The 23,479-nt window shown below is 38.5% G+C and overlaps 1 protein-coding gene across 2 annotated transcripts in view; it reads left to right on the forward strand.

Moving 5' to 3' along the window:
* The window catches only part of MINDY3 (MINDY lysine 48 deubiquitinase 3), a 55,836-nt gene that overhangs the window by 19,053 nt on the left and 13,304 nt on the right, over window positions 1–23,479 (forward strand). For both annotated transcript variants that reach the window (XM_075082741.1, XM_075082742.1), the window contains 2 exons: window positions 4,388–4,458; window positions 5,624–5,704. In XM_075082741.1, the coding sequence (XP_074938842.1) occupies window positions 4,388–4,458; window positions 5,624–5,704 (152 nt within the window). The remainder of the gene's footprint in view (window positions 1–4,387; window positions 4,459–5,623; window positions 5,705–23,479) is intronic.

The raw sequence follows: 23,479 nt of genomic DNA on the forward strand, positions 1-23,479 counted from the left end.
ATTAGGATCTTCAAGCTTGAATATGTCTGTCTTATTTACAGGGTGTTTTTAGCTAATTGTGTTCTTTTTTATAGCTGACACCATTATCTCGTCGTTAATCTTGTTGAGTATAGGACATTTACCTTTTTGTGAATTAAAGCAAAAAATGGCTTTGAATACTTGTATTTTCCTTGTATCATTTTCTTTTGTGTTATCAGTCAGTTCCTACCCTGATTCATGCTGCATGTATAGAACATTATCATTTATCTCCCCCTTTTGTAACTGAAATTTGTTGTAATTAGCCTTCCTGGTTTTATCCCTATGTTCTCTTCAGTATTTTTAATTTTTTCTTTTTGATTTTTAGGTTATGATTTAACAGTCTGAATCGTTAGATTATGATCAATCTGAATTGTTCTTGCAACTTTACATTGGGATAATATGCAGTTCTGCAATTTAATATGTCTTCTTTTGAGATCTTGCAGTTCATTCCCTCGTTTGTCTTTCAGATTATCTTTCTGGTAGACCTTATTCATTGGTTATTCAGTTGGAATTTTTTTTCCATTCTAAGAATACTAAACTCTCTTTTCACACAGTAATATTCCACATTTAGGTTTTCAACCAATTCTGCCATAAAAATCCAGAACCAGAAATCCCACAGAAACACAGTTATCCACGGTAGGAAGATATGGGAAGGTAGATTTTTTTTTTCTCCTTTTTTAAACACTGTCATTCTTATGTGAAGTGTAGCAATTTAGTATGAATACAAATAATGCTGTAATTGTTTTTTCCAAGTAGTGCCAAGAATTTGTGGTGTTTCATGTTGTCACTAGGTGGCGGTATTCTGTTGGGTTGGTAACTAAACATTTTAAAACAGTTATTAGTTTGATCCTGACTTTTCTTTAACGGCTTGGTCAGGTTTTCTCCCGTTTTAGAAATTTGAGTACATTGCAAAACTACTTTAAAAAAAGGAGAAACAAGCTTTCTGACAAGAGGCATACATATTCATTCTCTTAGATGATCTTTGGCGTTATCAGATCTCTTCCAGAGGTGTGCTTTTCTTTCTGTTGAGTGAGGATATTCACAAGGATGAACTTTGATTTAGGACAGCTAGTCTCACTTTGTTTCCTCCTAAGTCATCTGAGAGTGATTTTTGCTTTTGTCTGTCTTATCTGTTGACTAATTCTGAAGGAGGCATGGGTAGACCAATGACTACAGGCTAAAGTTAACCTAATAGCTTTCAGATAGACGATCTATGTAGCTTGACTACTAGCTATTCAGGATACTCAACCTCTCCAGCTACTGTCATAACCAGGATGCCAGCTCTCTCTAGTTATCAGTCAGAGTTCTTATCTAGTTATCTGTCAGGGGAACAGAATACTTAATTGGATTTTTTTTTTCTGAATGATTTTCTGAATAGTAAATATTATTTATATGTGACACAGCTGTTCTGTTCCAAGCATCAGCTCCTAATTCTGAAGCCTTTGTTTAACAGAGTGAACTCTTCATTGATTTGTGTTATGATTTTTAAGAAATACATGTGATGTGTTAAAGTCATTTCTTTAATGTACTCTTGCTTACTTTTGCCATTTGTTTCCATTCATTGCACATATGTGTTATTTCTGAACAATAGCTATTCTCTAGTTTGAAGGATCCTTCGCTAGTTTTTTAATTGGACTAGCTCTCTTGCCTTTGGCTCAAAGAAAGGATGAATTGTCTCACTGTATGGCAATTTATAGCGACACAGCTGTAAGTCAGTGAGGTAATGGGATTCTGCAAAGTATTATACATGCACCCCCAGATGTTTTAATTCCAAGAAAGTTTGAAGATACTCCTTGAAAGCACGGTTTCAGATTAAAGAATTCTTCACTGCAGAGAGAGCCTTTTAATATGTATAGCTGACAACTCTTAAGGAAGGAGTTATGCTTCCAGTATACAGGCCACAAAGGTGGTGAACAAGCAAGTGTTTAAGTTTTTTGGGTTCTGTTTTTTGGAGTTGGGTGGTGTTTTTGGTTTGGGGTTATTTTGTTTTGGTTTTTTGCTTAACAGTAGAGGAGAAAGTTAAACCATCACTGTAATAACTCTTCGGCACTGTTGCAAAACTCAGTGAGCTAAACTTGAAGTTGGTGAAGGGAGCATGGCATACCATGCCTAGTGCTGTGAGTTGCAGTGAAATGCAGAGTTGATTTCTGGAAATCCAGAAGCTTCTTATATTTAGAACAGTTTCTTTCATTTGCTAATGGTCCTGAGGCTTTAGCCCCTGGATAAAGACGTCATAGTTTTATACTGTTGTACATGAATAATTAATGTTTAAAAAAATATAGTTAAGAATTAGTGTTTTAGAAGGAACTTTCAAATACAGCAGTCAATGTTCTCTGAATAAAGGAAATACAGATCTTGTCAAATTAGTCATGGTGTATGTTCCCATGGGTATTTGCAGGATCAGGTGTGTGCTGCTTTTTGTTTAGACAATGTTTGGGGACCAAGTAGATGGTACTTGCACTGTTGAGGTGACATGTATATTTAAGCCCAGAACTTCTTCAAATTCTTAAGATTATAACTAGTTTCTAAGCTTGAATTTTGAAGGGCTTCCTCATTGTTACGTTAATAGTAGGAGTCTGAGGAGTGGCTAGGGGAAGGCCCTACCATTGAGTCACAAGGTTCAGACAGGACCCCCTTGCTTTCTAAACTCCTTCTCAGAGAGGAGTCTAGGTGCGGCTAAGTCCAGTCTTAGTCTCAGACTTGGTCAACGGTTTATTTTCTAAGGATTGTAGGTGTAACCACCCATCAGAGTATTTGTTGTTAGTAACTAATTTGGCAGCTACCCAGGCTGGTCGCATTCAATGAGAATGATCGCGGCTAGATTAATTTATAGTACGATTTATTAAAGCAACAGATACACAGGTTCTTTGGATTACCGGTGATAGAATTGCTGGTTACAAGACACACAATACTAGGAAAATTAGTAACACTGCTAGACTACAAGTGTGTTAAGCAAATATGAAGCGACTCTAATGCATTGGAGATTTAAAGTGAAGCTATAGAGAGGTTTCTAAGTTTTCCCGGGGAACACTTGGTATAGCCGAGTGCTCAAATCTTACCCAAAGGCGTCCCAATGTGGGGGGAAGAGAGGCTCAGCCCGTTGACTAGTCCCAGGAGCCAGAGTGGTACGCGATGGTATCTTCCCCAACACCCATTTTTTCTCTTAACCTAATTTATACTATCTTTTACCTTTCAGGTGGAGCTTGAGTGACTCTAGTCATACATACCTTTGTTATGATTGGTGTAAAATTTCCTTGCTTTGCCCAGTGAGGGGTGGTTGCACCTTAGAGGCAGGTAGCTTTTGGGATGGAGGTGTGTTTTGGTATTAGAATGATAAAAAGGACAGCATTTTGTCAAAAGCGTGACAGACTGCTGGCTTAGGGTAGCAAACGTGCAGTGTACCAGCTCCATGGTACCGCGAGTTCCCATTTATCACAGAGCCCGGCCAAGTGTGCAGTGTACCAGCTCCATGGTCACAGAGCCTGGCCACGGTGTCTCCACACCATTCCATCCTCTGGACAAATCCTCTTAGAGTCAGTACACCAAGTTCTCCTGGCATTGCTGATATCTAAGGTTATGAGCCTAGGGAACTTCCATGGAATGGATTTCTCACCTGTCAGCTGCACCCTACGCTGCAAGCTTCTTCCATGCTGTACCTTTTCTAAAAACATAAGATTAATTTCTAAGTCACCCCCAGTGAATATTCTACGCTCATTCTTTATTAGAGGGCTCAAATAAGGCTCTGTAAGTGCTTTTCTATTCAGTAGTACATAAATATTTCACGTGTTCCTGGCAGCTGTGTGTGTTCAAGAGCTGTATAATACATTAAGTGGAAGTCAGTACAGAAAATCAACTTGTGTGAATGCTTTCTTTCCTACTAACAAAAGTATTATTTGCAAAATTATGTTTTATTATTCAGAATGTGAAATGATTAAGATAAATATAGCCAGGGAACTCTTTTAAAAAAAAAAAAAAGGAAAAAAAAGAAGCGGAAAAACACACACACATATATATGTATGCAGTTTTCTTTGTTTCCTTCAAGATAGCTGTTTTTCTTAAATTTTTCTGAAAATAATTTTGGTGTAAGTTACAAGTACTTCATCTTCTAATATATATAAAAAAAAATTTGAAATAAGGCTATCAACAGTAAACTTTTAAAACCATCCATTTGGCTCTTCTTGTTTTATAGAAAGGGAAATTATTAAACCTTCATAGTTTTTTTACTATACCCTGATGATGTGCCATTGTTGCTAAAACTGCATGACTTCAAAAATCGTTGTTAATTGACCTATTTTGAAAGTAAGAAAAAAGGCTTAAAAGAGGCTTTCCTGATTTTTCTTGAATAAATTTTGTGTTTTGTTTTGAACAGAACTTCTTGGTATACATAAACAGGCAACAGTAGGCTTTTTGACATTGATGGAATCTCTGAGATATTGTAAGGTAAGCTGTTTTCTGCATCGTTTAATATTCTTCTTTCATTGAGGTGTTGTGGGCTTCTTTGACAGTATTACTAAAAGCTTCGCTGTGTATGATTGGAGATACTAAAGAACTTTTGAAGTCTGTTCAACTTCAGATTAAAATTGAGAATGATACTACATTAAACCAGATATATAATAAAATTGTCAAATGCATCTTATTTAAACAGCATCAAACAACATTTACTCAATTAGAACGTCATTGCACCAATTTAATACAGCTAGTAGCTTATGTTTTTACTAAAATAATGCGTAATGCAAGTGATGTAGACAGTTATAAAACTCTGAAGTCCCAAAATGGCTTGCTATTTTGAATGTTGCAGTTCTGTTGTTCTCTTTTTATGCCATCACTGTCTTCCATTTGAAATAAATAGCCGTAAGTAAAAATGGTAAAACTACTATTAAGTAAATATATTCTGAATATAATATATTCAAGACCTAAAGGTTACTTTATGTATTTATCTGTGAACATCTGAAAGTAACTGAAGTGGAACCTAATCCATGTTGTTTCTTCCTGTTGTGACACAGAATTTGTTGATTTAAGGTTTTTACTTGAGAAATTTTGTGCTTTACAAATACTACTTTTGAAACAGTGTTAATACTCTTAATTTCAAAAGGCTTTTTGGTTGTTCTTTGCTTCCTTTTCAATCTCTATTGGATTTCTTTACCTTAACCTAGAGTTAAAGAGGATTGAGGTTTGCAGAACGTTGGTATATTGACTGTAATTAATTGTCCCTTACATTTATTAAATAAATGTCAATTCTGAATTGATTAATCCAAAACCAGATAATAAGTGGAGTTCTACCTCATTTAGCATCCGATTATAGTACTGTTAAGCATATGTGCATGTCTCCAAGTTTGAAATAAGGGATATTGTTGATACCACTTTCTCACTTATTTCTTATCTTATTTCAGTTAATTATCATGAGCTATGTTGTTTTCCAAGTCAAACAGGAATCAGTGATCAAAACTAGAATCTTAAGTATTTTGCACTGTTTTGTCATTTTATTGAACATTTTATATTAGTTTTCAGAGCAGTTGGGACTTCACTAACTGAATTGTCATTAACTTGATCACTAGCTAGTGATCTGGGTTTGCTTTGTGTTTCTGATTTTGTTGTACCTTTTTAGGTTGGCTCCTATTTAAAATCTCCAAAATTTCCCATTTGGATACTTGGCAGTGAAACACACCTCACAGTCTTTTTCGCCAAGGTATGTTAGATGTGATTTTTGGTGACCTCGGGCAGATAAACCACATAAATTCAAAATTGAAATCTTGCTACAATATGAGTTTCCTGTGGCTTTAATGTGAAAATGTAGTCACCAAACCTTTTAATTAAGCTTTCCCTTGAATGCAGAGTTGTTCAAATGGCTTAATGATATCTCATAAATTTTAGCAAAGTCTTTTGGTTCTAGCTTAATTTATTGGGCTGGGGGAGTGGTAAGCTTTAGAATACCATAATTGGGATAAGTACTGTCTTAAATTTCTGTAGTACAAGAGAGATATAGAAACGACACAGTTATGTGTAGGTGCCTGTTATTAGTTTAATCTCCCTGACAGTACTTCCACAATTTGTAATCTATAACCATAGTTTTTTGTTCTAGATGAGAATTAGATATCAGGACAGTTATGATAATTCCTTATTTATTCTATCAGATATGTACTGTAACCTGTGAAACATATAAAGTGCTTTTGAGATGAGTTCTCAGTTTAAAATCTTAGGCCAGATTTTTCTGAGGAGGCAATTTCAATTTCTTTAGCTAAAGATTGTAAATTGTTTTCCTTACTTTTTTTAAATTTTTATAGAACACTTGTTTCCAATTTAAAGTTTCAATAAATATTTTTAATGGTACTTACTAGTATATTTATTAATGCTTATTAGGAATGAACTTCCCTGTACTCAGTATCTTACAAATGAATTAATATTTTAGGTGTAAATCTTGCAAATAAGTACTAGAACATATGACAAAGTTAAAGCCATACTTTCTTGAGCTGTTGAATTTCCCTAAGGAAAATTTTGGCCTAATCTTTAAAAAAAGGACACAAAACTGAAATGATTTTTATTATAAAAACAAATGAACAATTGCCCACAATACATTGGAAGTTTATGTGTAGCAGTATTTCTTCACCTTTAAACTTAAATTTAAAAATCCTTTAAATTAGCCTATGTTGCTCATTGAATTTTTTTGTAGATTCTGATGCAAATGATATACTAGAACTTCCCTGAATTCCTTTTGTCTAATAAATGCTATTTCTTCCCTGCTCCATGGTGTTAGAAAAATCCTTATCCTCCTTTGAATGTTTTTCTTCCTTACTGTCTCCTAGAACAGTCTTGCCTAGTAAAGATTTTATTTCAGTTTTGAAATTTTATCCACAGTTTTTCTGAATTATACCATCAAGGTCAGTACCTTGTCGTATAGATAGCACTCTGATGCAAATGAGCATAATCAATCTGTTCTACAAGTCAGGTGTGTTTGTCCAGAATGTTACTACACCCTCTAATGTTTTGTGTTTACAGTGACCATTTCCAGGTAGAAATCCATTTCTAATGCTTTTTCTTTTAGGATGTTGAGGTGTGTTTGGGTTTAAAGTAACTGGGCATCAACATGTGTTGCCTCCAATACAGTTCAGTTGCTCTTTCTTCACTGAACTCCACTTAAGCTGTGGAAAGCTTCAGCTTGTGATTAATATCTTAAGAACTAAAAAGCAGGAAAAGAATTTCCTAGGAATTTTTTTGATGAAAAGAAGCAGGAGCTAAAGGTGTGTAAAAGTTCCAAGAGTCCCTGAATATGTGCTTTGCATGTTTGACCTCACCCTTTATAAAATAAGATTAGTGAGCATTTCAGGTGGAGCAGAGGGGTCAGCTGCAGTGGAAATAGGAATTGTGTCGGCAATCCATTATTTTATCAGTTGAAGCTACATGCCAAAAACAACAAGAAACAACTTGAATTCATTACCAATGATTAGTCAGCAAGTTGTCAGTGTGTGTAGTTGTCTAGATGGTGCTTGATACTGAGGGTGTAACTTCTAGCTTGATGGTGAGTTTGATTACATTGGAAAGAAATCTTCTGAATGGAAAGAGGAAAATGGACTGTGGAGCCAAAAGCAGTGCAGATGAAGGTTTTTTAAAAAATATTAGCTTTAAGTATTTCAAGCTGCATATGATTTACAGGAGCATAAACCCTTATGTTTAAATAGAGGAGCATTAGGCAATTATTAAGCAGAAAAGTAGTCACTTTTGTCATTAGCTGAGTAATTGGGCCTAGCAACCTAGAAAAAAAGCAGTCTTCCTAGGATACTGTCACTATGGACAAGCAGTATGGGGAAGTTATGGAACGGGACAGAATCTTCATTGCTATCTCAGGGACTTTTCTTGAGCATGGAGGTTCAAAAAGAAAAAGGGTTTACTCAAATTTTGCATACCACCATACTCAAACGAAGTTGGCTGCCGTTCTTCAGTATTCAGGTGCTTCACTCAGATTTTTACATTTGATGCAGAGTACAGCAATAAACATTGTCCTCTTAACTGTGGAATGAAAGATCATCCACCTTGCTCTTCTATCTTAGAAAATTTTGAATTAAATACTATAGACATCTGTTGCTGTCTGCCAGAATATATTTGCATTACTCTAAATGTGGACCATTCTACTGTAGCTGAGACTTTCAGAGAAATGTTTTTTGGTCACGCTTTCTAAAATAAATCTGTCCATAGCTGCCACTCTCAAACTGTCCACATTTTCACTGGATGTGAATGAATGACCAAAATTCAGCACAGCATCTTTGGTCTGAAGATCACACAGTTTAAAGTGATAATAACAAAATGAACTAAAGTGTGTAGTTGGGCTTAGGTTCTCTTGTAACTGCTGCTGCATGCCTTAAACAGTGACAGCTGAGTCAATTCCTAGTTTTAACGAAAGTCTACTAGTGGGTTAGTGGTTTCCCCCATTTCTAAAATAATAGAGACTTTATTCTATCTTCATGGTCTTCCTCTCCACATCTTGATTGCCAAACTCATTTGGTATGTACAGAGATATTATTAGCCTCATTTTACCACAAGAAATTTGAGGTAGAAGGAAATGACTTAAGAAATAATTTCTTCCGTAAAACAGCAATTTTGTTTTAAGCCCATTTTATTGAAGATAATTAAATAACAGTAGTTTTTCTTCCTGGGACTTAGCTACCTATAGCCAGCCAAATAATTATTTACAGTTAGATATTTTGGAGGCAACCATGCAGACAGCAAAGTTGAAATGTAGTGGATAATCTCCTATACAAAACATGGAAATATGAGAATACTCATCATAATGTTTTGATCCACTGTCACTGACTTCAGTGGAAGTGTTCTTTCTAGATGAAAGAAAATAGAATCTGGAAAATCTGTAATGAAGCTTACCACACATCTTCCATATTTTAATTTCTGAGGTAGACCATACTGAGCAAAAACACTACAGCTTGTTCTGCAGATGAATATGTAATGAAGTTGGAAAGGATATACAAACATTTGTATTACCTAAACAGTTAGTTCTTCAGAACTTGATACTTCTGTTTATCATAATAGGGCTGAAAAACTAATGTGAATAGTTGGGAGGAAGGGCAAGTGTTAGAAGGGAACCGTAATTAGTACCAGCATATTTTCTTCCTTTCAATTACAACTGTGTCTGTATGTGGCCAGAAATTTAACATTTACTGAAAAAATAAAAGTGGCTGTTACTCCTAGTTGTCATGGACTCTGCATTTGCAACAAGGTAGATTTTCCCTGAAAAAGTGAGTATGTAGGTTCTTCATGGGCAACTAAATCCAAACAGCCATCATTTATGCCTCTCCCTGCCTTCCCTCCCTTCCAGTGAATAAGAAAACTTTCAAATGGCCTCAGGCCAACAAAAATAAACACGGAAGCTTTCATCTGACACACTAAGTATCCCTGCATGCTCTGTCAGACTGGGCTAATGCAAATTGAAAGTATTGTAAATGTCCTCCAAAAATCAACTTTAAAGTTACTGTGTCTTTTTGGGGTTTTTTAATTGTATGGAAAAGACAGTGAGAAGTGGGGCAGCTCTAAATTACTTAATGTAGGGATAAGGCTGTGATGTTCTGGAGCAAATGATGCACGGTCAGTTCATGGTTATTTTTATGATACTTGTAACATAGGAAGTTCTGACAAGCTGAGACTATTCAGAACTTCTAGGAATGTCAGAGTTTGGTCAGACACTGTATAAAAGAATACCAACAGGTTGAAATGTTACATGAGGAATAACAAGAAAATGTTTCAGTCTAAACAATAGGAAGAACAGCACCAGGTTAACAGCTGCTTTCTAAATACTGTCTGCTGACATGCAAACTCACATAGTTTGAAAGTTTGAATTCAGACTCTTTGAAAGTGAAAAGGCAGCATGGAATGAGTGTCCATTTGGTGACTTCAGATGATTGAAACTGTCCATGGGGACACATTGGAGCTGTGTAAGTTTTTAAAAAAAATTCCCGTAGTCTGTTCCCAGGTCTTGGAGCACACAGGCCACAACAGAATAGGCTATCCATTTTCAGTTACAGCATTGTAGCATTTCTAGACTTGAAGAATCAGATAAGCAGAGGAAATTCCTGGCTGAGACATCTGACTAAGTAACAAATTACTGCTTTTCAAGGAAAGTGTGCCTGTTTTGCTGTCTTGGGACTGTTCTTCTGGTTTCAGATTACTTTTTAAACTTTGATCACTGTAACCTGTTCTACATATTCTCAGGATCTTTCTTCAGCTTCCTTGATAGTATTGTCTCTCAGAAGAAAGAACATTCACTCGTCTTCCTAAACAATCTTTTTGATCAAAGTTCAACAGAGGGACACCTGAGCGAACAGTGACACTCCTATAGGAGATCCTGAATTTGGGTCAGTGGTGTTTACCAGAATTGGGCTAAGGGGGAGTGTTACTGGGTACAGCATTTAATCTCAGAATGCCAACAGAAAATGTCAATGGCCATGAAAGAAAATAAGATGCATGTGTAAAAATTCAACCATTACTAGTATGTGTTAACAACTGTGGTCTCTGCAAAAGTAACCTATGTATATCCAAATAATTTATATTTAACCTTTAATTTAGGAACTCTTCTACTTTGGGAAGGTAGTGAAAAGTATCTATGCCCTTCCTTTTGTTTCTTGTTCCCATGACCAGTGAGTGCAGATAATCAGATTTTGAAAAGGTCTTTCTTTATCAGAGAAAAAATCAAAATCAGATTTTGAAGAGTTCCATTTCAGGAAATGGTTAGAGAGCATGTGGTTTCAGTGTCTTCAGTTTCCATGAGTAAGTGGAATTGGTTCTGGTTGAGACAGTCTGGATATCTACTAGAAAAAATATAGATATGTGAGACAATTGCAGAAATAACTTCTGGGTTAAGTAGGGTTTAAATTTTCTGTGTGCTGATTGAAGAGCAGGAAGACAGATTCTGCTCTGTCTTGACAATACCTCTGACCTGGCTAAATTAGCAGTGAATTTTCAAATATTTCTATTAGCTGTCAATTTAAAAGCTCCTTTCTGCAGGAAAAGACCCCTTTTTAAAATGAATGTTGGAGCAGGGTGTTTCCTGTGGAATCTGTGGGCCCCCAAAGAGACTTGAAGTTACTCTACTGGTTGGTTTAAGCTTCATAGTGTAAATGCTATTTCTAAATGAATTTAAACTGTTCTGAATAATGCAGTAGTTCATAGGGGCTGCTTTGTCCAAATAAATTTCCTAGCAGAAAGGCCAAATCTCTTGAGAATAATGGTCTCATACTTGGCAGAGAGCACCTCAAAATAAAATGTTTCCGTAAGGTATCTACCCTATTCTTGCTTTGCAAGATCACAGAGCATAACTGTGAAACCTTATTCTGCTCTTTGTGGGTCTGCTCAAATTTTAGTTTTGCATGGATTTGTTCCTACTACAGATGCATGTTTCTCCCTATGAACTGGGACTTCTGTTTGGGACTGTCTAAGCAGTTTCTTTGTTTATTGTTTGGGAGGTTTTCTATGGGGAGACTTGTGCTCTTTACATTCATGTAAGGGATTTTTCACACCAACATTTATCCAAGTAACTTCTAGATTTTGTCTAAACTTTTCATTATAGTAAAATAAACTTTCTATGTGATGCAACAGTGTATGGTGGCATATTTGTTTTGATGCAATGAACTTATTTCATTAAATTTACCCAAAGTCATGGTGGCTTTATTTTCTCTAAAGATAACAAATCTGTAGCACTGTCATTTATGAATTCTCTGTATTTCTGAATTTTTTCATTAGAAATGTAGTTTTGGCTTTAAGTGGAGGTAGCTTTCATGAGGAACTCTGGCCATCATACGATTTTTGGCTTTGCTCAGGAGAAACAGTTCTGTCTCTTTTTATTTTCCCATTTCCAACATTGCTGGAATGAGCAGCCAACAGTGATGGCTGCAAGGAAAGATCAAATCTCGCTGTCTCCTCTTGGTTTTTTTATGGTCTGTACTTCAACAGTACTAAAAGAATTTTTATATAGTGGAGAAGCCAAAGCTGCTCAAAGTGGCTATACTAACTTTCTACAGGACACATTCTTTTTCATATCCTGTGCAAGGTTTGGGAAAGAAGAGACGGTTGTGAAGAAGCCAAGTATGCCCTTTCCAATCCAAGAGATAAAGAAATAATTCTGGTTTTGCCACCTCCCTGATGTCCTTTCAGGCCTACAAAGTTTCTTGGAGAACTCTGGACCTCCAAGAAGAGCAGAGATATGCAGAGGACAACAGAAAGTTTGAGTGTGAAGACTGGGATGTACATGTCTGTGGTAGGCAGGTGGGGCTGATCTGCAGAGCTAGAAAATTAAGACTCATAGATCATTGTGCCATAAGAAATCCAGTAATAAATGTTACAGAGGCCAAATCATATTCTAATATAGTAGACTGGAAACACTGTAATTATGACATACATTATTACATCCTAAATCAAAGAGAGCCAAGAGACTGTACTAAAGTTTTCAGGATTTTAGTGGGCCTGACTTGGATTTTCTGATTTTAGGGTTGGTGATATGGCATCATCACTCCATCTTCCAGAGTCAGGTAGGACTCTAGTTACTCAGGATTTTGGGGTCTTTCAGGTATTATTAGAAGGATGGAGTGCGATCTGAGTCCCTGCCATAAAATTATAAAGGGGCCTTGAAATGGAGATTCAGCTATACAGATTTTCTTTTTTTTTTAGCCTAGTACAGTAACTAAAAATGTGGAGCTAGGAAAAGAAAGCCATAACCATGGAATCAAAGGTCACGTAATTGACACATTGAGACTGGAATACAATCATATACCAATATATGTTGAGGAAATTGCATGTGAAAGGTATTAAAAGAGCATTCTGAGTGGTATTCCAGTTCCTGAAGTTGGGTGGTAAAGTTGATGCCTTTGAACACTGGAGAAATGAATCTTTGGGCAGTGGTAGGCATTTTGACAATTTGTGGCAAAAACTCTGAAGTGAGAACATTTATGAATTGGGTCAAGGTCCTGTAGTGCTTGTATTGCTCGGTCAGAAGTGCTGTGCATCCTGTAATAATGAGTAGCAATTACGAGAACTTACTGCTCAGATCATAAAGAGGTAACTCAGTCATGGTTTTGCATTATTTGTTCTTAGAGTTGAGACATAGAAATTGTAATGTGGAGGTCATTAAACTGAGATGTTAAGACTCTTAATGTTTATCTAATCAATTATTTGGGATTTACCATCCTAAAAGAATTGTATTCACCATGTTTACCCCCAATTCACTGACTAATTTCAGCCATTTAGTAATATCTATATGTTCTCTGAAGTTTTCTAAAATTTCTAACATTCATCCCATTGTATACAGCTTTCACAATGATCATTGAAGGACTTTATTCATGGTTGGCTGATACAGACCATGAAATGTAATTGTATAGGCCCCTAAGCAAATAAGCAAATTACTTCCTTTTGGGAAAAGACCTCTCATCCATCTGTTTTCTTTCAGAGGGGGAGGTTCAGTTTTTTATGTATGAAGTGGTTGAGAGTGGGGTTGCTTAGATGATATCACTTTCCATGTGTGTGTTTGAGTTGTTCCAATTTTTGTGTCACTGAATCCTTTCTCCTGAAATGTTACATGTTTTCATGCTGTTCTGTACCAAGTTAGATGAGAGAATGACTTTGTACTGACTCCTTGCATGCTGTTTCCAAGCCTAGATGAATACTTGTAAAATGGGACGGGAGGAGTAGTTCTAGTAATTCCAATAGGAACTTTTGATCCAGCAAAATTTAGATCTCAAAATTCAAAATAAAACACTACCACTTGTTGCATGAGATGCCCTTTGAAACTAAGGAAGGAAAGAAAGCCAGTGCAATGAAGAGAACCTTTTTTAGATCCACAAACGAAAACTGAATGCAGTTCCCATGAACTGCTAAGCTCCCAACTTAATATAATGTAGGAGCACTTCCAAACTGGGAAACTCACAAAGAAAATATGCTTAAGTAATGACCATGAATATCACATTAACCATTTTTAGAAAAATTACATTCCTTAATCATTTCAAGTCTTAAATACAGTTAGGAAGAAAAATGATTCTAGTAGTCATCTATTTATTCAGTTTTTCAACTTTGTAGTTTCCTTTAAAGCGTATGGTTTAATTTCCGTTTGCTGAGTTTACATTTCAGTTGGTTAAGAAACTTTTGTATGATTTTTAAAGATTAGCAGTAGGCTATAGGAACATGTTAGGGACTAATGTGCAGTCATCTCCATTAAACAATATTTTAACTATAATGTAAACAATACATTGTTTCTGAGAGTTAGCTATATTTTTAGTGGAATAGATTGCAGTGGTAAATGTGTAAAGCACCTGTTGTGAAAAACACACAAAGCAGTATAGAAAGGGTGGCTGATTCACTGTCCATTTGTAGGCAGAGCAGTCCTGAGGAGTGTTTTTTTTCCTTTTCCTCATATTAGAATGAATGCCTTTCATATGTAAACTGAAACTGGGGGACTGGAAGGTATTGGATTGGATCCTACCCCACAAGAGTACTTAGTAGCATATAGAAAAATTTATAGCTTCTAGAAAGATTTATAGCCTCCTGTTTCAGGAAGGAGGGTATGAGCAACATCTAGTATGTATGTATGTTAGCCTATCGAATGAAAGGCTGATTTTTAAAGAAACACAATTTAGATGTTTCTTTCTTTTTGGTAGTATATGCAGAGTGGCTTGTAAATATTAAATGCATCAAAGACATTGCTAAATGCAATTATATAATTTATAAGTCACTTTATCAAGCAAATTCTGAAAGACAATGTACCATATAGAAACAAGGGCTGAGAACATCATTGTATGATTCTGTATCACTTTTAGGTGTGAAACCAATGTTGGTTCCAGCTGTATTTGGTACAATAGTGAAGATATTGGGCCTGAGTCATCACATGATGGGTAGATACGCTGTTTTTCAAATTTGGAGGAATAGACACCATGGCTCATTATTAAAATATTATTAATAAGTTTTTAGAGTTTTTAAATATCAAATTTATATTTACAGAAGCATGTTGCATAAAAAAATGGTTATCCTAATTCCAAATCAAGTGTAAAACAAAATGCTAACGGTTTTTCCTCCGTCATTTGCTTCTTCAACTGGTCAGGTGCCCTGGCCTTTCCAGGTACAAGTCCTACTCAATGCTGCCACAGTTATCACTTTAGTTCTGTTTTCAGCTATATGAAATAGTGAAGTATTGTTATACTGTTGCTCAGATAGCAGAGCACTGGGAAACAGCCAGCGAGTACTGACCCGAAGTTTTCTTAAACCCACCTTTTTTTAATATAACATGGTCTCATATGTTGCGGGTTTTTTTTGTTTGTTGTTTTTTTTTTTTCCTGCTGGTCACAAAGCATATGCACCTCACTTGATGAATTAACATTTCCGGGTTGCTGTCTTGATTCTGCATTTGGCACATGCTATGTTTGCAGCTATTGCAGTCTGCTGGTAATGTTCTGAAACTAGGTATTGTATATATGTATGTCTTTGCATAATTTATTTACAGACCTCTTCCTTCTGTTGGGTCATTGCTACTTAATATTATAAAGCACAACTTAGAATCCTTCTGGTGTCTGATGGCTTCCAAGTTGTGTATGTGGTAATGGTTAGCTCACAGTAGATCTTGGCCTGAAAAATACAACTCTGCTTCAAAAGTCCTTTTCTCATTTGGATGTTTGTCTTGGCTTTTTAGTGTTCAAAATTATTTTACACTTTCGCTTTCCATATGTATTTGGATTTTTTTCAAATTCCCCTAAAATAATAAAACTGACATTTTTAATTGAGCACTCTTGATAGTGGAGCAGGTATTATTACACCCTAATCAACTTGTAGTTCATTTAGTATTTGTGAGTGATGGAGGGGAGAGGCATGAACTTCTCCTTTATTCCCTTAAAGACCTTCTGAAGTCTTAGCCCAAAAGCTTTGACTTTGATAAATTTGGTGCGCTTTCATTTTCTGCTGGTTTAAAGTCATTGAATAGTATGCAAACAATATTAACTTTCTTAATACCTGCTGTAGTAACCCACCATTTTTCTCCTGTGATGGTCCACTCAGCAACAGCCAAGCACACAGTCACAAGTCTGGGCTTGTTTGGATGGTTGTCTACCTGCTGCCAAACAGTGATTCACAGCAGGGCTCTGCCTTCCCTTGGTGGGCACACAAATCTGTACATTTCCTCCCTGCCTGGCTTTCAGTTTCAACAATCAGTTGTAAGACTCCCTTCTCTCTGACAAATAAAATTGAAATTGGGCAATGGATTCAGAAGTCAGCGAGATGGGAATTGGTTTGGAGATCCCATCAACCTTGTTTTCTTAGGAAACCATTTTGGAAAAGTTGCTGGCTTGAAAGCCACTGATTATAGCATTGAAAATACCTGCTTTTCTCTGTAATACGAGACTGGATTAAATGATCTTCATTCTTGCAGATCTGATTAATTCTAGCAAGTTAAATTGTTGATAAAGTATGAGTGTTCCTATATTATCTTTAGGCAAGTTTTTAAGAAGAAGGTTAGTATTGCAGTACATAATTCTTCCATGTATCACTCAGTGGCGGTAGTGTAGAACTGTAAAGCAGTCCATATGTGAAGAGATTTCGTTTACAAGGCCAACAGGTCTTTCAGGGCGGGATCTTTGTAAAAATTCATAGCCAGGATGTCAGTGTAGCTGTACCATTATGTTCTGCTTTTGATTTGTAGAATGAAAACTTCGGGAATGTTTTCATTAAAACTTATGAAGAATATTTTTTGCCTCTGTGGGTAAACATGGGATCTTAAAATAACTGGTACAACTGATGAGAATAACTTTTCAAAGTAATATAAGATGACTTGTTTGTGTGTCATAAGAGCCAATGAGTGAAACATGATTTTTCGGGACATGTTCTACTTAGTATTGGAAATAATTATTATAATTAACTATTGATGGGGTTCCCTTATATGGAACTTTCAACGCTTGGGATACATCAGAGTACAATTCGTCAGGCCGGGGTGGGGGATATATTTTGGCACATATATTCAAATATCAGCTTGGGCAGCTCAAGTACATTTTTGTTAGATGTTTGTCACGTTTTCAGCTTTGCTGCTTGAAAGAGGTTGTTACTTTTTTCCCCCTAGATACAAATATATGAACTACCAGAACTTCTAAAGTTTTCTGGATACTGGAAATGAATGACATGCTAAATTAGGGGGTGCATGGGATTTGTGTGTACAGGATTAAAATCTTGCCTTTTAAACTATGTATAGGATAACACTCTCAGTGAAAGGTTAGAATTATTTTGAAGATAAGAGGGAGGTTTTTTTGGTCTTCTCTCGAAGGCAGGTAACTTTTCTAAGTTTCTTCCAGAAATAACTTCCTTAGAGCATCAGTAAATTACATTTAATGAATAAAAAGAATGAATATGTAATAATTGAGAGGCTTTACCACATTTAAAAGTTCAGTTGAAAGACGTGGAGAATTTTTGGCAATGAGTACTGCACTCAGTGACTAATCTCTACGTTCTTCCTGTGTACACATGCACTGAAATAACTAAAGACCTGGAAAATTAAAATGCCAGCAGAAGTACACAGTATTTACAATTGGACTATAAAAATAAATTTGTTAGTAGTTGAAGGAGACTTATTTTTTAAACTGTTTTGCATCATGTTAAACTGTGGAAAGTACTACATTAACAAGATAATTTAGGAGGAGGGAGGACAATGCAAATGAATCACAGAATCACAGGTTGGAAGGGACCTCAGGGATCATCTCGTCCAACCTCTCTACGAAGAGCACAGTCTAGACAAGAAGGCCCAGCACCCTGTCCAGACGACTCTTGAAGGTGTCCAATGTGGCCGAGTCAACCACTTCCCTGGGGAGATTATTCCAATGGCTGACCGTCCTCACTGTGAAAAATTTCCCTCTGATGTCCAATCAGAATCTCCCCAAGAACAACTTGTGTCCATTTCCCCCTTGTCCTCTCCATGTGACTCTGTGTAAAAAGGGAGTCTCCATCTTCTTTGTAGCTACCCCTTAAGTACTGGTACATGTTGATGAGATCCCCTCTGAGCCTCCTTTTCTCAAGGCTGAACAAACCCAGTTCTCCCAGCCTATCCTCATACGGCAGGCTTCCCTGTCCTTTGATCATCTTGGTGGCCCTTCTCTGGACCCCTTCCAGCCTGCCCACATCCTTTTTATATAAAGGGGACCAGAACTGTACACAGTACTCCAGGTGTGGCCTGACAAGCACTGAGTAGAGTGGGATGATGACTTCTTTCTCTATGCTGGTGATGCCCTTTTTGATGCAACCCAGCATCCTGTTGGCCTTCTTGGCCGCAGCAGCACACTATTCGCTCATGTTGAGCTTCCTGTCCACCAGGGCCCCCAGGTCCCTTCCCACAGAGCTGCTCTCCAGCCAGGTGGATCCCAGCCTGTGCTGCACTCCTGGATTATGTTTTTCCAGGTGCATGACCTTACACTTGTCCTTGTTGAACTTCATAAGGTTCTTGTTGGCCTACTCTTCCAGCCTATCCAGATCTTCCTGCAGAGCAGCTCTACCTTCTGGAGTGTCTGCTTCCCCACTCAACTTGGTGTCATCAGCAAACTTGATCCTGTTATCCAGATCACTTATAAAGATACTGAATAACATTGGGCCCAATATTGATCCCTGGGAGACTCCACTTGTGACAGGTTGCCACTTTGAAAAAGGGCTATTTATCACCACCCTTTGGGTGTGGCCTGTCAGCCAGTTCCCCACCCACTGCACAGACCACTTGTCTAGGCCATAACGCATTAATTTCTCCAGGAGGAGGCTGTGGGGGACTGTATCAAAGGCCTGGGAGAAGTCCAGGTAGACAATGTCCACCGCCTGCCCCATGTCAACCAGGCAAGTCACTTTGTCGTAGAAGGCCACCAGATTTGTCAAACACGATTTGCCTTTAGTGAAGCCATGTTGGCTTTTCCCAATCACGTGCTGCATTTGACTTGTGGTAGCCCCCGGGAGGATTTGTTCCATAACTTTCCCAGGGATTGAAGTAAGGCTGATGGGCCTACAGTTACCCTGATCCTCCCTCGAGCCTTCCTCCAGTCCTCTGGGACATCCCGTTCTCCACGACTTCTCGAAGATTATGGAGAGTGGCCCTGCAACGATGCCAGCCAGTTCTCTCAATACCCTCAGGTGGATGGCGTCAGGGCCCATTGATTTGTAGGGATCAGGCTCCTGTAGTAATTCATGTACTAACTCTTCCTTCACTGATGGTGGGTCGCTGTTTGGGTCACCTGGCAATTTTGTTCCCAAAGCCTGGGACCCGACAGTGTTGGAAAAGGCAGAGGTGAAGAAAGTGTTGAGGACCTCTGCCTTTTCAGCATCACTGGTGATTGACTCTCCTATTCTGTTTAACAGTGGACCTGTGTTTTCCTTCTTTTTCTGCTTGTGCTTGACATACCTGAAGAAACCTTTCCTGTTATTTTTGACATCTACAGCCAGTTTTAATTTGAGCTGGGCTTTTGCTTTTCTAACTGCATCTCTGCACACTCTGGCAATGCCCTTGTAGCTCTCGATGGATAATCCTCCACTTCTCCATCTCGGGTATGCTTCCCTTTTGGATTTGAGTAGACCCAGGAGGTCATGGTTGAGCCATGGGGGCCTCTTGCTCCGCTTACTTCCCTTTCCTGTACAGGGGATAAACTGGTTTTGTGCGTCCAGTAGAGAGTTCTTGAAGAACTCCCAGCACTCCCTCCCTCCTTTGTCTTCCATGGAAGCTTCCCATGGAATCCCTCCCAACTGAGCCCTGAGTGAACTGAAGCTTGCTCTTCTAAAATCCAGAACCCTTATCTTAGAGCTGACCTTCAGCATGCTCAGCAGGATCCCAAACTCCACAATACTGTGATCATGGCAGCCAAGGCTATCACTGACTGAGATATTACACAGCAGGTTTTCTTGGTTTGTGAATAGCAAGTCCAGCAGTGCCTCCTTCCTGGTTGGCACATCTAACATTTGTATGAGGAAGCATTCCTCTCTGCATTCTAGGGACTGGGTGGATGACCTGCGAGCTGCCGTATTGTTCTTCCAGCATGTGTTGGGTAGTTGAAGTCACCCATCAAGACCAGGTTCTGTTGGCCAGAAGCTTGCTTTAGTGCCCCAAGTATCTCTTAATTTTCATCGTCATCATGGTTAGGAGGTCGGTAGCAGATGCCCACTGTGTGGTCCTGCTTGGAGATGACCCTTTTGGCTTTAACCCAGGGGCATTCAATAGAGCAGTCACAATCATCATAGTTGACTTGGATACATCTGAGGTTTTGCTTAATGTAGAGTGCAACTCCTCCACCTCTTCTGCCCTGCCTGTCTTTAGGAAAGAGCCTATAACCGTCCATTGTGATCCCACAGTTATTTGAGTTGTCCCACCCTGTTTCATTTACTCCTATGATGTCATAACCTTCTGAGTCGGCATGGAGCTTTAGTTCATCCTGTTTGTTACCTAGACTGCGTGCATTTGTATGCATACACTTGAGGTGATTTCTGTTTCACAGCTAAGGAACCTTTGTCACCACACTGCTTGGCCTGACTTACTTCCCCATTGGATGTGCTGGTGTGAACATTTCCACAACGGATCCCACCCCCCAAGTCCTTCAGTTTAAAGCCTGCCTCACCAAGTTATCCAGCCTAATGCAGAAGATTCCCTTATCCCTCTTGGACAGGTGGATTCCATCCCTCCCTAGCATGTTATAGTCATTGAAGAACACCCCATTGTCATAAAAGCCAAACCCCTCACGGTGGCACCAGCCACGTAGCCAGGAGTTGATATACGTTATGTGCCTGTTTCTGGTTGCTCCCTTCGCTCGAACTGGCAAAATGGAAGAGAAGATAACTTAGGCGCCAGTGTTTTTCACTTGCTCCCCCAGGGCTCGAAAGTCTTCCTTGGTTTTACTCAGGTTATGGCTCTCAGTGTCATTTATGCCTACCTGAAATAGTAGCAGTGGGTAGTAGTCCGTTCTCTTGATGAGTTCTGGCACCCTCTCAGCCACATCTTGAACCTTGGCTCCTGGAAGGCAGCATACCTCTTGTGACTCCGTCAGGTCGGGAGATGGGTGCCTCAGTATCCTTCAACAGAGAGTCACCCACCATGAGTGGTCGTCGTTTCTTTTTATGATATCCACTGTATGTTGCTGGTACAGTTTCCCCTTGCAGGGGACTTTGCAGACCTTGCTCATGGGTGTCCTCAGTTGTTAAGGCTTCATATCTGTTTCTGATTGTGATGGTGGAGGGTGCAGGCTGATGTGGAATCCTGCTTCTGTGAGTCACCAAGGTCCATGGTGCCTTATTCTCAATGGTGTCAGCCACAGGAACATGATTCTGAAGCCACCTAACTATCTCTGCCTCAGCTCCTCTAATACCACACAGCCTCTTAACTGTTTCCTGCAGTTCAGCCACCTGACGTAACAGGTACCTTGTGCAGGTGCTTACCTTTTTGCCAGGCGAGGGGTTTGGGCACTTGCTACAACCCATTGCCTGTACTGATGTTTCCTTTCTTACCAGATCCATCTGGGTGGATGCGTCTGACATCTCAGGGGCTTTTGATGCAGGAACAGTGGTTTTAGCTCTGAGGCGAGTGCCCACCATTTCACCAGAGACCAAAGCACTTGCCTGAACTGTAGACCTACAAGCGGGCTGTGGAGTCCCTCCTGCCTGCACGAACGGCTGTGCAAACTGCCGCGCCACGCCCTGTTTGCCTGTCCTGGTTGCCGTGCTCCTGGTCACTCACGCTCCCTAGTCTTTATTCTTGGATTACATTAAAATTTTATGGAAAGAACAGCATACTCATAAACCAAAGTAGAACTACGTAGTTTGTATTTGAAATAATATGTCTGTGCAGTCGGAATTTACTTTGGTGATATCCTTCCAAATGACTGCATCCATGGCCTGCTAATTCATTCATAAGAACCTACCATCAAAATATTCCCTCTTCAGAGTTAAATCCTAAATATAGAAATCATTGGTCATCTTGTTGTTAATAAGCTCTATGTACTATGGCATCATCTATCTTAAATTGAGAACTAATTGCAAGAGTGTACTGTAATTCACTGATAAGTGAAAACTGCTCCTGCTTAATATGTTTTGTAATACTGACCCCCAAAAATGAAACTTTTCCAATTCTGGAGTATTCCAAATTATTTAAGCATTGGTCACATATTGCCAGATTTTACAGTGTATGTATAGAACAGAATAGACTGTTTCAGTTGGAAGGGACCTACAACGATCATCTAGTCCAACTGCCTGACTAATTCAGGGCTGACCAAGTTAAAGCATGTTATTAAAGGCATTGTCCAAATGCCTCTTGAACACTGACAGGCTTGGGGTATCAACCACGGAGAGTCTCTATGAAGACTGTTCCAGTGTTTGACCACCCTCTCAGTAAAGAAATGTCCAGTCTAAACCTCCCCTGGTGCAGCTTTGAACCATTCCTGTGCCTCCTGTCACTCGATATGAGGGAGAAGAGATCAGCACCTCCCTCTCCACTTGCCCTTCTCAGGAAGCTGTAGAGAGCAATGAGGTCTAGGTCTTTGTGCAAGGCCTCCTGTCCCTCAAGAGAGTCAACAGCGCCTCCCAGTTTGGTATCATCAGCAAACTTGCTAATGGTGCATTCCTCTCCTTCATCCAGATTGTTGATAAATATATTTAACAGAGCTGGCCCTAGAATTGAACCCTGAGGAACACCACTGGTGACCAGCTGCCAGCCAGATGCAGCCCCATTCACTACAACCCTCTGAGCTCTGCCCTTCACCGAGCACACCATGAACCCACTCATCCTACAGTTGGACAACTTGTCCAGAAGGATGCTGTGAGGGACAGTATCAGAAGCCTTACTAAAATCTAGAAAAACTACATCCACCACCTTCCTTTCCTCCACTAGGTGGGTAACCTTATCACAGAAGGAGATCAAATTTGTTAAATAGGACTTTCCCTTTGTGAATCCACATTGACTGTGCCCATTGCATTGCCTTATATAATCACAGAAGTGTTACCCATTATAACAGATTATATACTCAACAACTGCACATCTTCATGCATCATTTGGCATGATTAAACTAATTGTGTTGAGCTGTAGATATTATTAAAGCAGTGTGGTCTCTTTATCTGCAATGTACTTTAAAAACTTTAGAACATACATAAACATGAAGATATACTGTTAAAGTATTGATTTTCTGTAAGCGTTCTAGTTATTCATTTATAAAATCACTGGAATGTTTTTCATTAAATAGTGTTTTTGTTCCAAATTAGTCATATTTATGGATCCTTAAAATTACATTATTATGATACTGAATTAATATAAAAATCTAGGGTTTATATTTCCAGTATATCAAGCAAGCAATTTACAAGTTGTTCTCACTAGGAGAGACTAGAAGGACAAAGGGGCTTCTCACAAATTAGTTTCTTCTGTACGCTGTCTTGCTTGGATTACAGGGTAATTGGAGAAGTCACACAGTTGGGAGGCAGTTGGCTTTCACTCAGGAAAGTTTTT

This window comes from Phalacrocorax aristotelis, chromosome 2 (assembly GCF_949628215.1).
Source record: "Phalacrocorax aristotelis chromosome 2, bGulAri2.1, whole genome shotgun sequence".
Taxonomy (NCBI): Eukaryota; Metazoa; Chordata; class Aves; order Suliformes; family Phalacrocoracidae; genus Phalacrocorax; species Phalacrocorax aristotelis.